The 14504-nt window shown below is 33.6% G+C and overlaps 1 protein-coding gene across 1 annotated transcript; it reads right to left on the reverse strand.

Moving 5' to 3' along the window:
• Window positions 1-1106: 1106 nt before the first annotated feature.
• On the reverse strand, window positions 1107-5019 carry LOC127121889 (heavy metal-associated isoprenylated plant protein 47). Its single transcript, XM_051052319.1, has 4 exons — window positions 4874-5019; window positions 4681-4756; window positions 1875-1950; window positions 1107-1414 (listed from the first exon to the last, which is right to left on the reverse strand). Exons 1-4 carry the CDS (start codon window positions 5017-5019, stop codon window positions 1107-1109), a joined length of 606 nt encoding a protein of 201 aa, XP_050908276.1.
• Window positions 5020-14504: the final 9485 nt, after the last annotated feature.

The following is a 14504-nucleotide window of genomic DNA, read 5'->3' on the forward strand; positions in this document are numbered from 1 at the left end:
AGTCAAACTCTTCCTTGGATCGGAATTAGCCTCATTTTTTAAGGCCTAACAAATATAAGATTTAGTGTGTTTTTTTTCTATTATCTCTCTAATTTTTAAATGGACTATTATATAAGATCAAAACTTGTAAGGTGGACTATTATATAGGATTAGGGAAGAATCCAAACATTTTAATTTGTGGAACAAAATATATATATATATATATATATATATATATATATATATATATATATATATATATATATATATATATATATATAATATATATATATATATATATATATATATATATATATATATATATATATATATAAATTTATATTGTTAAGATAATAACATTTCATTTTTTAAAAATATGCATATTATTTTTCTTGGTAAATTTTTTTTTTAAAAATTATTGAATCAATTTTTTCATTTTTAATATCTTTAAAAATACCACTTTCTTTATGTATAAATATAAATATGTGTTTAGATTTTACTCATTTTATTTTTAATTATAGGTACCATTAGGAATTAAATATATCTGACAAAAAAGTATTTTAAGATTAAATTAAAATTAGATAAATGCATATTTATATTTACATTTTATCATACATAAAATATATTATTAACTTTATATATAATGGAAAAACAAATGACAATATCATTTAATTTTAGTAGTGATAATAAATCCATGCTTTATATGCTGGTAAGCAATAGCCTAAACGGTACTATTTGGTTGGTTAGCATTAAATATCAGACAATGTACAATGAATTTATAACTTTGGTTACTTAAATCTTTGTAATTGTTAAAATATGATTAAGTAGGATATTTAATTGTTTTGTGGAGTTGAAATATGACCAACTTATACAAAACGATTCTGATTATAATATAAATGTAGTAAAAACAATAAGATAAAAATAATGCACATAACAATAATTAGAGAACACGATTAAAAATATTAATTTAAATATATTAAAAACTAAAAATGAGTCATTTGAAAACTTTTTTTTCTGTTTTAAATATTACAGTTATTATAAATTATAGAAAATCAAATAAGAAAAACAAAAATGATTAAAAATGAACATCAACTAAAGTGCTTATCATATAATAACACTGTATATTTTCAAAGGATAGAGCAACTAATGGGATATGGATCATGAACTATGTAATACGAGATACAAGGCGGAGGATAGTTTTGCTCACAAGATAAATTTTCCAATGATGTAATACATATTTCAACATCTTTTTGTTCTCCACCACCTTCACCACCCTCATTACTAGTAGTGGAAGCTTTTGCATCTTCAACACTTAGAAGCTTAGCATAACAAAATTTCTTTCTCAACTTTTTAGCCAAACAAACACAATCTATTTGATCTCCAGTTACTACTACTTGATCTCTGCTTTCTCCTTCTAATGACACTGAAATCACACCTATATATAGAACATTGTAATATAAATGAAGTAACAAATGAAAATAATTAATGAAAGTAAGTGTTACGAGCTTGATTGTTTTAGTTTTAAAAAAAATGTTTTTTTTTAATTTTTAAATATAATTTTAATTAAATTTTTTTTAAAGTATCTAAAAAATTAATTATTTTTTATAATTTAAAAGATTAATTTTGACATTATATAATATAAATATTCATTATTAAAAATTAAAATATATTTAAAATCATAATTTTTTGTAAAGACATATTACAAAAATGTTTTTTATAAACAAATTATTTAATATAGTTTCAAATTTAAGTAGTTTTTTTTAATTGTAATATCTAAGAAACGTTATAGCAAAAAGATAATATATCTAAAATAGTATTTTCAGAATTTTTAAAAAATAAAAATATATAATATTATAAAAATTATTTTAAAAAAACGAAAGAAAACATGTAGGTACCTTGAAAAGCTGCAGCTATTTGCAAAGCTTTGCTTCTGAGTTTGTCATTTTCCATATGCATCTGGATAACTATTTTCTGTGGTAAATTAAAATATAATTATTGTTTGCCAAAAAATAAAATAAAGAACTTATTATTGAAATGAGCTTATTATTAAATCATACATATATATTTCTCACCTTCATATTAGTGGTACCTAATTTCAAATGTTTTTATGCTAATTTGAGGTTAAGGTGCAATTTATAGTCATTGGACTCTTACATATATATACCAATATAAATAAACTACTAAGTGATTGTTTGTATTATTTTTGTTGACTAAGGTAAACACATATTGCGCGTATGCACGACAAATGGTTGGTTTTGGAATTTCTGACTTCACTTTTCTTTCTTTCTCTTTTTTCTGTTTTTACACTAATGGTGGGAAATTAGGTGTTCTTTATAGGATTAAAGTATTGTGTTTGGTAGGAAATAAACTGTTTTCCTTTTCTGTCCCATTCCGGGTTATTGCTAATAAAAACATAATATCTTAAAGAAAATATATGGAGATTTTTATATGGCACTCTTATACCTAATTATAACACCCTTACAATTCCTATTCACATCTATATTGTCCATGATTAATAATAAACAAAACAATCAACTTTTTTAATCCATTCATACATTTTAACTCTTTTCACAATTTCTAGGAAGAACATAAAATATTGACTTTGACTATAATATAGAACGGGTTTTACTCCATTTATTATACAACAACAATTAAATATTATCAATTAATTGGAGACGGTTATATGAATCAACTTTCGTCTTAATATTTTATTTAGATCATATTTTTGTCTAAATTGTTAATCTCAAAAATTTTCTTAATAATTTTCTATAGTTTTTATAGGTATTCTTCTATCTCTATCCGTTTGACTTCTCTCCATCTGATTTGCACTCATTACCACAGAATTTGCATGTCTTCTCTCTATATGTCAAAACCACGTAACTTTATTTTTCACAATCTTGTCAACTATAGATGTTATCCCTACACTCCGGTATAAACACAAGTTCAGTATAAAGATCTAATTTTATCCTGTCTAATCTTACTCTGTCTAATCTTATCATGTCATTTATAATCTTATATTGTTTAGTCTTACTACACATCAAACATAACATCCTCAACTCCAGTATAATTACTTTATTCTTCCGTTGATTCTTAAACGCTCTATATTTTGCCACATATAACATTGCATGTCTTACCACAACCCAATAAAATATTTCCCTTCAGCTTGAGTGATACCCTTCTGTTACATCCCCTTCTATTTCTCCATCTTTTTGTATTACATATTCAAGATATATATTTAAATGACATGACTTAATGATATGATTTCCAACTTTCACCTATAAGTTAGAAACATTTCACCTTTTGTTAAACTTTGATTCCATATAATTTATCTTAATAAAATATATATATTATCATATATTTATTTTAATATTATTATGTTGTACCCCAAAATTTTCCCTCCCTTTTTCATCTTTTCATTCAACCCTTGACTTGGGAATCATATGTATACATTCATGCTTCATTCATATGCATCATTCATCCCATAGTTGATCATTATAGATTCAAAGCTCTTGACTTGCAAAGCTAGGGTTTGTGTGTGGATTAAACATCAAAGGTATGACTTGGCTATTCATTTGATCAGATGTGATGTAAAACCCTAATTCCCTGATCTTGGAGGTGTGGATTCAACAAGATTTCATCAAGGCACTCCTCAGGGATTTCAAACCCTAATTCTTGATGGTATGGTTATGAAGCTTTATAGAGTTTTCCTGAACCTTGCCTTGGCTATCAAAACCCTAATTTGGGGGTTCACTCATTGAAGATTTGTTTGTGAAGCATCATGATTAATTCAAAGACCTTGGTTGAAGGGCATGCCTCATGTAACCCTAATCAAGGAGGATATGGTCCTAAGGTACCTTATAGCTTGACATTTCATATGGATGACCTCCAAACCCTAGTTTCATCCAATTCTTCACACATTGAGTGTTTGATACCCTTGCTTGATCAAGGTCCCCCAATAACCTCTTGTTCTTGGTTCATTCATGTTGATTATTTGGTTTGGTTCCATTCATTTGTGCTTAATCCTATTGGTCCTAGCTCAAGTCTTTGGTCTTATAACTTCCATTCTTTGCTTCCATTCCATGACATTCCATTTGGGTATTTCAAGTGCCTAATCCATGATTTTCTTGGTTTCACCTAGTAAAGGTTGTTCAAGTCTATTTCATACCATTGGGATCATGATCATCATTGTCCATTCAAGTCAAGTTGATTCATGTAATGGTTTATTTAAGTCATTCATGTTCATCCAAAGTCATGTTCATAAAGCATTTCAATCAATTTCAAATCATGTTCATACAAGATCATTACAAGCATAAAATTCATCCATAAACAAGTGGCAATCTCATTCGTATACATCAAAGTCCATAATAAAGTGTCTCATTACATACAAAAATGCAAAAAATTACATGTTGAACAAGTGTTGACTTTGGTCAACAGTTGACTTTTTAGTTAACTTTGACCAAAGTCAACTCAAATTCTTTACCATCCTAAACACCTAAATGTCTAATCCTAACCCTAAATCCCATCTTCCAATTTCATCTTGGTGTTCACATGGCCATTTGCACATGATCTCCAATGCCTTCATGTCATGAACTTAGCTTGAACAAGCAAAGCCTAACAAAATAAAGTAATGTGGCAACATGTTAAATCAGGTCACAAGAGCTTCAACAAGGTCAAAATGGAGGCAATGTTGGTAAGTTGAACCTGCAGAACCAAGGACAAGTCAGGACAACCTGTGAATCTATGCAAACCATGGTCAAAGTGCAAGACAGCAGCAAACCTGCATCATGGCAATGCAGTTCATCAAAGCACTAATATCATATACACAATACAACAACCCTATGGCTAAGTGCAGACCTGCAAGCTTCATGTACATGAAGATAAACATGCATCTAACCAGAAACAAGTTAGAATTATGAGCAAACAAGGAAATGTCAAATCAGGATCATGCACATAAACATGAAATGAAACTCCCTGCACCAGCTCACAAACAAATAGATGTTTATCCCTGCTCACACCAATGACATCCAAACCATCAAGCATATCATTTAACCTGCAACAAACTTCTCATGGAAGGCACATTGGCATAACACCTATAAACACATTCCAACAGGGATTTGAGCCATTATTATAGGCCATTGAAATCATTGCAATCATTTTTGCATCTCATAGAAACTGGGTACATCACAACACTTGGCTCTTCAAATCCTAATAGTGCACCATAAATCAACATGTTATTCTGTCAAAGTCCATTTGATTAAGCCAGAAATATTCAAGGGCTTGCTAAGGGTTAACCTGCACCAGATGACTAGGGCAACAACATCCCTTTTGAACCAAGCTAAGAGTGTTGCTGCCTCACACCAAGTCACAAGGCAAACTTTAAATGTTGTAGTTGAGCCTTGCTGAAAACCAAGGCCTATCTTCATCTGCATAATCATAGCATCCTGCAGCTACCACATCAGTCAATTCATGTTCAGCCAAGCACCAAAATATGGATCATAATCCTGCAATAGGTGTACATTAAAACACAACAATCCTTTCAGCATCATGACAAGGTTATTAATCCTGCATCAAATGGGTGAAATCAATAAGTCAGTAAAATTCAAAATCAATAGGTCAACGCAATCCCAAATCAAAGCTCACAATTAACACAATGGCCTTTTGAACTCAATGTAATAACATGGCTTCTGTGACAACTGATGGCAATGGCATATTTCATTGAGCATCAAGTAGCAGATTTCGATTTATCTTTTTCTTCCATAAAAGTGCAAGGATAACATTTAAACATAATCAGGTTGCAATCATCCCATGCTAACAGTTAACTAATAGGGTTGTTTCTATTGGCACTTAAATGTCCTTAACAACTAACTAACTCAAATCCACTAACTAACTGAGTTGTCAGTTAACTCGGTGAGTTGATCACAACTAACTCTAAGCCTCATCCCAAACCTACCTCTAATTCGAACCTAATCCCTATTTAAACACCATCATCATCATCATCACTTCATCACCTTTGGATCATCACCTTCAAGCTCTCAGTTCTCTCTGAATTCTCTCCCTCTCACACCCAAAGCTCAACTCCGAACTCCATCGAAGCTTCACATTAAAGCTTCAAGAAGAGCGAGATCGACCGTGCATCCTTCTTAGTTCAATTATACCATTGAGATTTAGAAGAAGAAGAATTGATTTGGAAGAAAAGAGAAATCAGAAGAAGAGATATATGAGTTCGTACCTATTAATCAAGTGATTTTCTATCGCCTATTCATCTTCTCCGATCAACATTCTCCGGAGCAAGCCTCAACTTCGGAGGTAGGTTCCTCTTCATCATTTCGTTGCAATTAAGTTACCACGATATACCTTACATCAAGCTGATGCAAAACCCTAACATGTAGAGCTTTGAATCTTGTTCATGGTTGTGTAATTTGTGATGGAATTTTTAGGGTTTGTGAGTTGTTAGTTTTGGTTAGAAGGTTAGAGGTGAAATCTTGAAAAATTAATGGTGGATTCATGATCTAGAGGACAAGACAAGGCCAATGATAGGTTCAATTTTTATTTTTGGTGGGCACCGCCGCCGGAAGCGATTTTCGGCGCGGTGGAACAAGATGGAGGTCAGGCGAAGGTGATCTGAGAGTGGCCCTCCCTGCACGCGCATTCAACTTATTGAAATCCTTTGACTTTGTGCAAGTCAACAGTCTTGGCCTTGGGTTGTTGCTGACTGGGCCTTGTTCATCCTGGCCCAACGAAATCTGCAGCATCATCCCAATCTTGAGCTCACACACCCCAGTCTGAAGCCAATTTCATCTGGGCTTTATTCATGAAGGCCCATGCGCCAGATCCTGTCTTCGCCTCTGTTTTCAGGGCTTGCATCCCCATTGGCCCATTTCTTTTAATTGCTTTTAATTTTGTTTTTGGTTGTTGTTTTTTGATAATTTTGTTAATTGTTTTTAGCCTTTTAATTTTTGTTAATTAGGCTAATTAGGATTTTTTAATTAGGATTTAACTTGATTAGAATTTAGAAATATTTAGAATTAGAGTTAGTTTCTAATTAGAAATTAATTAGAAATATTAGCATGTTATATCTAATTGGAGATTAGGGTTAAATAATTAATTGGAATTAATTGTTTTAATTAGAAACAATTAGGATGATTAATTTTTAATTAGATTTAATCCTAGTTTATTTCTCTAATTGGACATACCATGTAAAATGACCATCTTACCCCTTTAGGGATTATTTTGGTATTTTGACCATATAAATGTAATATCCCCTAGGATTAATCTTGAATTAGAATTTTAATTAGCTTTAAACCAGGTTTTATTAACAATTGATGTCCCCTTAGGTGTAGCCTTTGAATTAAGTTTTAACCCTTAGATTAGGATTAACCTAGTTTTCAAAACTAATTCAAACCCTTGATTCAAATTGATCAAAAACAATTTTGATCAACTAAATCCTTTGATCTTCTATAATCCAACAATCCATTCAAGTGATCCAAAGTCACTTGATCACTTGATATGACTAATTCTAACATTGTGGATCTCCAAGCTTCAAAACCAGTCTTTCATGCAAGATACCCCAGTCACATCAAGCAGCGAATTATATAAGATAAATCAAAGGTCAACACTTGGTAAATACTATTCAAATTGAATGAAACAAGCCTTAAGTAATAAGGAATGATGAGGCGGGGTTTCTCCTACCCTTGTCTAGAGTGACTTTGTGTACGGGGCGTAGGCCTTAGCTATTCAAAGCCTTTGCCCTTATTCATAGACTTTAGTGCAATACGAATCGAGTAAACTACCAAGTCTTCTTCATACAAAGTAATATCAACACAAGGAGCAATAATGAGTATTCTTCTATAACAATTTGTTAGTTATGAGAAGTATCATGAGCCTTAAATAATAAGGAATGATGATACAGAGTTTCTCCTACCCTTGTCTAGAGTGACTTTACATACCGGGCGTAAGCCCTAGCTATTCAAAGCATTCGCCCTTATTCATAGACTTTAGTTTGGTTCTTACCAAGTAACTATCAAGTCTCTTCCACTATTCAATCAATGTTTTCTTTTTCCTCAATTACCTTTAGGCATGTCAACGGGGCGGGTCGGGGGCGGTTTTTACACCCCCCAAATCCAAACCCGAATCCCAAAATTATCCCTGTTCCCTGCCCCAATCCCCATCGGGGATGAAGAATTAAAACCCAAACTCGTCCCAAACGGGTCCGAGATGGGTTTGGGCATCCCCGCCCCGCCACTATCTATTTAATAAAATCAATTTTTTAAAATAAAATATTTATTTTTCCAAAATCAAATTATATTACAAATAATAAAATAATAAAATAATAAAATCTTAAAAAGTTTCATGCATACATTTCAAATATTTTAAATAATATATACAAATCAAAATATCAAAACATTAACCACATATTTAATATTCTAAATTATCAAAACTAAAATAATAAAATAGATAATAAAGTAAAGGGGGCAGGTTCGGGGATGGGTTCGGGGTGGATACTAGTATCCCCATTACCCGACCCGTCCCCATATTTTATAATCGGGAAAAACCCAAACCTAAACCCAAACCCAAACCCAGTCAAAGCGGGTTTTCCCCGTCAAATTTCGGGCGGGTTCGGGTGGGTACCCACGGGTATGGGTTATGTTGCCATGCCTAATTTACCCTGTTTTCATCCATAGTTGGCTGAACTACAAAAGCTCTGACTTTCTCATTGCACAATAAGAATACGTAGGCATAAGAATTCAGATTCTTCGCAATCTACCCTATTTATTAATCAATCATTATTCATTCATCAACCAAGACCATCTTTTTGAGATCAAATATACTTCTCCTTGGAATCCATGTACATCCTTTTAGGACGATATAGCAGCAATCCGCCTCATGAACCAAGAGTTGTTTGGATAGTCCCCAAACATTTAATTCATTCTTTTTAGCTAAGACACCGGTTTACTCTTTGGTTCAAAGTCTATCTCTTTCATGAATCCAAGATATCATTCTTCTTTGATCTCGAAATGTTAGTTCCCCAGCCAATGATACATTATTCCTTGTACTACAGTACTGTAATCATTCCTTGAAGTGGGATTTGTCTTGTGAGTCCCTGTTGCTTAGACAAATCTCTCTCTCTCTCTCTCTCTCTCTCTCTCTCTCTCTCTCTCTCTCTCTCTCTCTCTCTGTTTCCACTGTAGTTAACCTCTAAAATTGGGTTTGTCTTATGATTCCCCGTTGCTTAGACAAATACCTGTTATTACCCTTCTGTTGGTGCGAGTTATACTTTTTTATCACTTTCAATCTCTCTTTGTTCTTGTGGTTCCACAAACTACGAATGCTCTGACTTTCTCATTACACAATGAGAATATGTAGGCACGAGGATGTGAATCCTTGGTGAGCATATTCCTGATTATTCCTCCTTCCTTCTTAGGGCACCATTCATATCTTTCATGATCCATTATCTACCTTCGATCATAAACTGTTCACCTAGTGACATACTATTTCTTTGCAAATGAGATACCATTTCCTTTAGAATTCCATACATACCCTTTTAGAACGATATAACGGCAGTCCGCATTTGTACCTAGAGTTGTTTTGCTCGTACCCAAACATTTAATTCCTTCTTTTTTGGATAAGATGTCATTTCCCTCTATGGTACATATTCCATTTCTCCTATGGATTCCAATACACCTTTACCTTTGGTTTCAAATCATACCTCTTTAGTCGTTTGTTACCACACCCTTCAATTCTGTGACTTTGGTCATTCATTCCATTCATCTCCATGAGGCACTCATATTCTACCTTCATTCACTCCATGTGATATACCCTATCTTTGAGCCAAATACAATATCTCTTTGAGCTCCATCTTGTGTCGCCTTGTGAACCAAGAGCTATTTGAATCGTCCCAAAACACTTAATTCACCTTGTTTTTGGCTATACCATATAGTGGCAGCCCGACTAGTCCACATATCGGTCAATGCCATTTTTACTCTTGGGTTCATATTTCACCCCTTGTTGAAGTGAAAATCACATTATCCTTTGGTTTAGACCATACCCGTTATCACAATTCTTTTCATCTCTCACCACTAGTTCTTTGAACTGGGGAGCTATGAATTCCTCATTACATTATGAGGATACGTAGGCATGAGGGCCTCAATCCTCACCTATCACTTTATCTATTTATTTCCTTTTCCCTTATTCTTTTGTGAGTAATCTTTATATATAATACTCATTCGAGTTAGAACAATCAAAATGGTTCCCATGGAGTACCATGGATGTTAAGGGTGTTAATACCTTCCCCTTGCATAACTGACTTCCTTACCCAACATATCTCTTCCCCCCTAGTTTTATCGATGTTTTCCCTTTTCTTCGGGAATAAATAAAGTTCGATGGTGACTCTGTTGTATGTTTGAGTGTGCGATGCGTTCGGGTATATTTCCGCTAGCTTCACATTATGTTATATGAAATATTTTTTATTTATGTTAACTTTTATTTTTTGATATATTTTTTAAGGATCGAGAGCCTTGAAGGTATCCACCCGTGATATGAAGTTGAAGAAATTCTCTAGCGTGGAGATGTATGCTCTTTTGCATGACACTTTGAAGATGAGAAAAACACAAGAAGGGGGAGGAGAGAGAGTTGAATTGTGTTTTCTTTTCTCCTCTACGATTTTTATTCGCCTGCTTCTGATTAATCTCAATCATTTTCTGAACACTCAGTTCACAGTCTGACTTAGATTTAATAGGGTTGCTCCTGAAAGTCCTTATCAGATTCAGAACCAGAATCTGACTCAGAGTTACAAAGTTAATAGCAGTAGAATAATAAGATCAGAAGGAAGGAAATTAAAAGTTGAGACATAAAACAGTTACCATGGTTCCTCTCACAACTTGAGAGTAGTCTAATCCCCTTTTACTTCAAGGGGTTTTCAATATAACTAATAAAATTACAAATGCTCAAGCACTAAACAAGAGACATCTAATGCTCAAACCCTCAAGTAAGAGACTTTTATGCTCAAGAACACAGGCAAGAGACTTACAATGCTCAAACCCTCAAGTAAGAGAATCCGATGATCAAACGCACAAGCAAGATACTTCAAATGTTCAAACCCTCGAGTAAGAGACTTTTATGCCCAAGCACACAAGCAAGAGACTTCAAATGCTCAAGCAGTAAAGCAAGAGACTTCTGAATCTATAACACGTTGTTAAGAGATTTGGGTAAAACTACATTTGGTATGAAATAAGGGGTGTATAGAGAATAAAACTTATTAAGACTCTTAAGACTTTAAGAACTTCTAAAATATACACAGAGATAAGATGTTCTAAGTCTAGTTAATTTGATAAAGTAGTTTCTCTTTGAAATGTCAAGGTTTAGAGTCTTGTATATCAGTGTATTAATATTCATCTTCAGGTCTTTCAGATCCTTATATAGAGATAAGGAAAAGAGATGTTGGAAGACTTTCACCAAAAAGTTGGATAAGCTTTGTACTTGATTGGATACATAAAAAAATAACTTTCTGCAAGAGGAACTATCCGTTGAAGCTCAGACAACTATGAAGAGATTTTTCCTTAAGTGTTCACGTGAACAAAAGATCTTTGAGTCTGTCAAAGTTTCCTCAATTGAATAGATTAGACAACCTTTAGAGGTTGACTTTCTTCAGACTTCACTCTTCCGAGGCTGATCTCTTCAGAGGATAATCTCTTTAGAGTCAGCTTCTTGGCTTCTGAAGCTTTAGAGTCTGGATCACTAGAGGTTGACTGTATTCAGATGTTGTCTTCTTTAGAGTCTGGATCTTCCATAAAAGCCAGAATCTCCATAAGTGATCTTCAGAGCCAGATTATGAACTTCAAACTCAGAATCCTCAAGCTTCTTTTCATTTGTTCTTAGACTTATAATCCTGCATACTTGAATAGATGTTAGAATATAAAAAATTTCTTTAAATACTTTGTTATCATTAAAACCCAAGGGATATGGTATCAACCAATTTTGTTCCCACACACTTGTCTAATTGTATGCATTTCATTTTTCAATGCTCCCATTAAGAACCTCGATTTCATATGATACTTCATAATATCATTCACAAAGTATTTTTCCTCATCTTTAAACGAACGAGGATATAATGATCTTTTAATGTCTTTTATCGATCATGAATATGAATAATAAATTGAAATTTAATAACCTAACCAACACCATTTGAACTGGACACTAATATCAACCGATATGACATATATCCCTTTTGCTATATTTGACACTTGAACTCCCGTTGTTTATACGATATTAAAAAACGAAATGGAATATTAAGTCTTTAGAAAAAATAAAAATATAAATGAATAAATATATATTACTGAGTGATATAAAATATTTACTTACTAGTTTTCCCATATCCCCTCTTGATGATCATGACGAATATCATGCACATCATTTGAATCATTTTCTTCATATGAGAGATGTACATGTTGTAAGAACAAAATTAGTTCTACAATAGAATTCCTAGATTTTGATGATAACAAAGGATGAAACCAAAAATGGCACCCTAACGAAAATTCTCTAAGTGTGCAGGACTCTGAACAGCAACAAAGGAATCTGATTGTTTTATCAGATACTAACTCTGGTCAGATACAAAGTTCTAGAAGATCAGAAGCATTTGAAGAAGTACGCTCCAGAAGTTCTGATTCTGAGCAAAACAAGATAGTAGAAAGAACCAGAAGCTCTAAACATCCACTAGACGTAGTTCTGATGATCTAGAAGACCAGTACTCTTAGAAGCTCTGAGGTAACCTCAACGCAATCTCCTTCTGACACAGAAACTCCGAGATAACAGAGACTCTGATGAAGATTCTCCAAATCCAGAAAGAATAATGGAAAGAATTTCTTTAAATGAAAAGGAAGTATTTTTAGAAAGAAATCATTTAGGGAGACAAATTGATTATGGAAAGAAACACAGAAGTAATGACATTGAATGCTCATCAAAGGCCAATATTCTGTCATCACTCCAACGGTCCTCTTCACCACTATATAAAGGACAACATACTTCAGTGAGAGACACACAATAACGCACAGAAAACTCTTTACATTCTCTCTTAAAGCTTTTCACGAGTTGCTGCTCATACGTGAAAACACTTGCTTGATTATTCTGCTGTAATATTTGCTTACTCTTAGAAGCACTCTCTATTACATATCTATTTTGTTAAATTGTTGTTATTCCTCAAGTGACTCTGCGTAGTCTATATACTTGGGAGGACTAAGAGATCACTCTCTTAGACGTTTGGTTGTATTAATCTTTCAAGGTTAGTGGATTAAGTCCTTTTTGAAGGCGAAATCACCTTGGCCGGGTGGACTGGAGTAGCTTTGTGTTATAAGCGAACCAGTATAAAATTCTATGTGTTCTTACTTCTAAAAAAGCTTTTATTTTCTAAAACAATTCAAACCCCCCTTTCTTGTTTTTCTCACCTTTAGTTGGTATCAGAGCTTCGGCTCTGTCATTGATTTTCTAATCAAACACTTAACAATGTAGAGAGATCCAGAACGAGAAAAACTATGGCCAAAACCAATGAAAGAGACAGCTACAACGCTAAACCTCCAGTCTTTGATGGAGAGAAATTCGATTACTGGAAAGATAGAATTGAAAGTTTCTTTCTGGGCTATGATGCTGATTTCTGGGACATTGTCACAGTTGGATACAAACCTCCTGTAACAGATGTTGGAGTTGCCGTTCCCAGAAGTAAAATGACAGATGATCAGAAGTGCGAATTCAAAAATCATCACAAAGCCAGAACGATACTTCTCAATGCCATATCCTACAATGAGTATGAAAAAATCACCAATAGGGAAACAGCTAAAGATATACTCGACTCCCTAAGGATGACTCATGAAGGAAACTCTCAGGTCAAAGAAACAAAGGCTCTGGCTCTAATCCAGAAATATGAAGCCTTCAAAATGGAGGATGATGAAGCTGTAGAGGTAATGTTTTCTAGATTCCAAACTCTTATTGCAGGTCTCAAAGTGCTAGACAAAGGATATACAACTGCAGACTGTAGCACCTCAAATTTGCACCTACCTTTTTGTACATACATTTTCACCATTAGGTCATTAACATTACATAGTCCACTGCATAGCATTGCATTGTCCTTTGCCCAAGTGCAAGTCATCGGACAAGATTCAGTCAACTGGTCAGGAGATCCAGTTAATCAAGCAAGCAAGTGCCATTCCTATTGAAGCAAAGCCCTATGGTTGGTTCAACAAGTTCATGTGACCTAGGGGTCATTTTGAAGTGGTTTGGTCAAGGATTGGATGATCAAAGCTCAGCAGTCAAGCTGGATTTCATCTGAAACCCTAGAAAGTCAACTGTGGTCAACTGTGCCTGAATTCATGGATTTGAAGGTGGGAGATGGTTTGAAAGGCCTCATTCATGTCCATACAAGTCTCATTTGCCATGTCAAAGATCAACATTGGAGAATTTGAGGTCAGAAGAAAGGTTTCCAAAAATAGTAAGTGACCTGTAATTTCAAACTGCCAAAAATGGAAAGGTCTTCTCCTCAA

This window comes from Lathyrus oleraceus, chromosome 2 (genome assembly GCF_024323335.1).
Source record: "Lathyrus oleraceus cultivar Zhongwan6 chromosome 2, CAAS_Psat_ZW6_1.0, whole genome shotgun sequence".
Taxonomy (NCBI): Eukaryota; Viridiplantae; Streptophyta; class Magnoliopsida; order Fabales; family Fabaceae; genus Lathyrus; species Lathyrus oleraceus.

Bases quoted from the DNA above. Each gene is read 5' to 3' on its own strand.
- LOC127121889 (XM_051052319.1), bottom strand. From the start codon at position 5,019: ATGCTTGATGGTTTGGATGTCATTGGTGTGAGCAGGGATAAACATCTA. The intron at 4,757-4,873 runs GTTAGATGCATG...GCCATGATGCAG, and splicing joins ATAATTCTAACTTGTTTCTG to GTTTGCTGCTGTCTTGCACT. The intron at 1,951-4,680 runs GTTCAACTTACC...AATTTACCACAG, and splicing joins ACTTGTCCTTGGTTCTGCAG to AAAATAGTTATCCAGATGCA.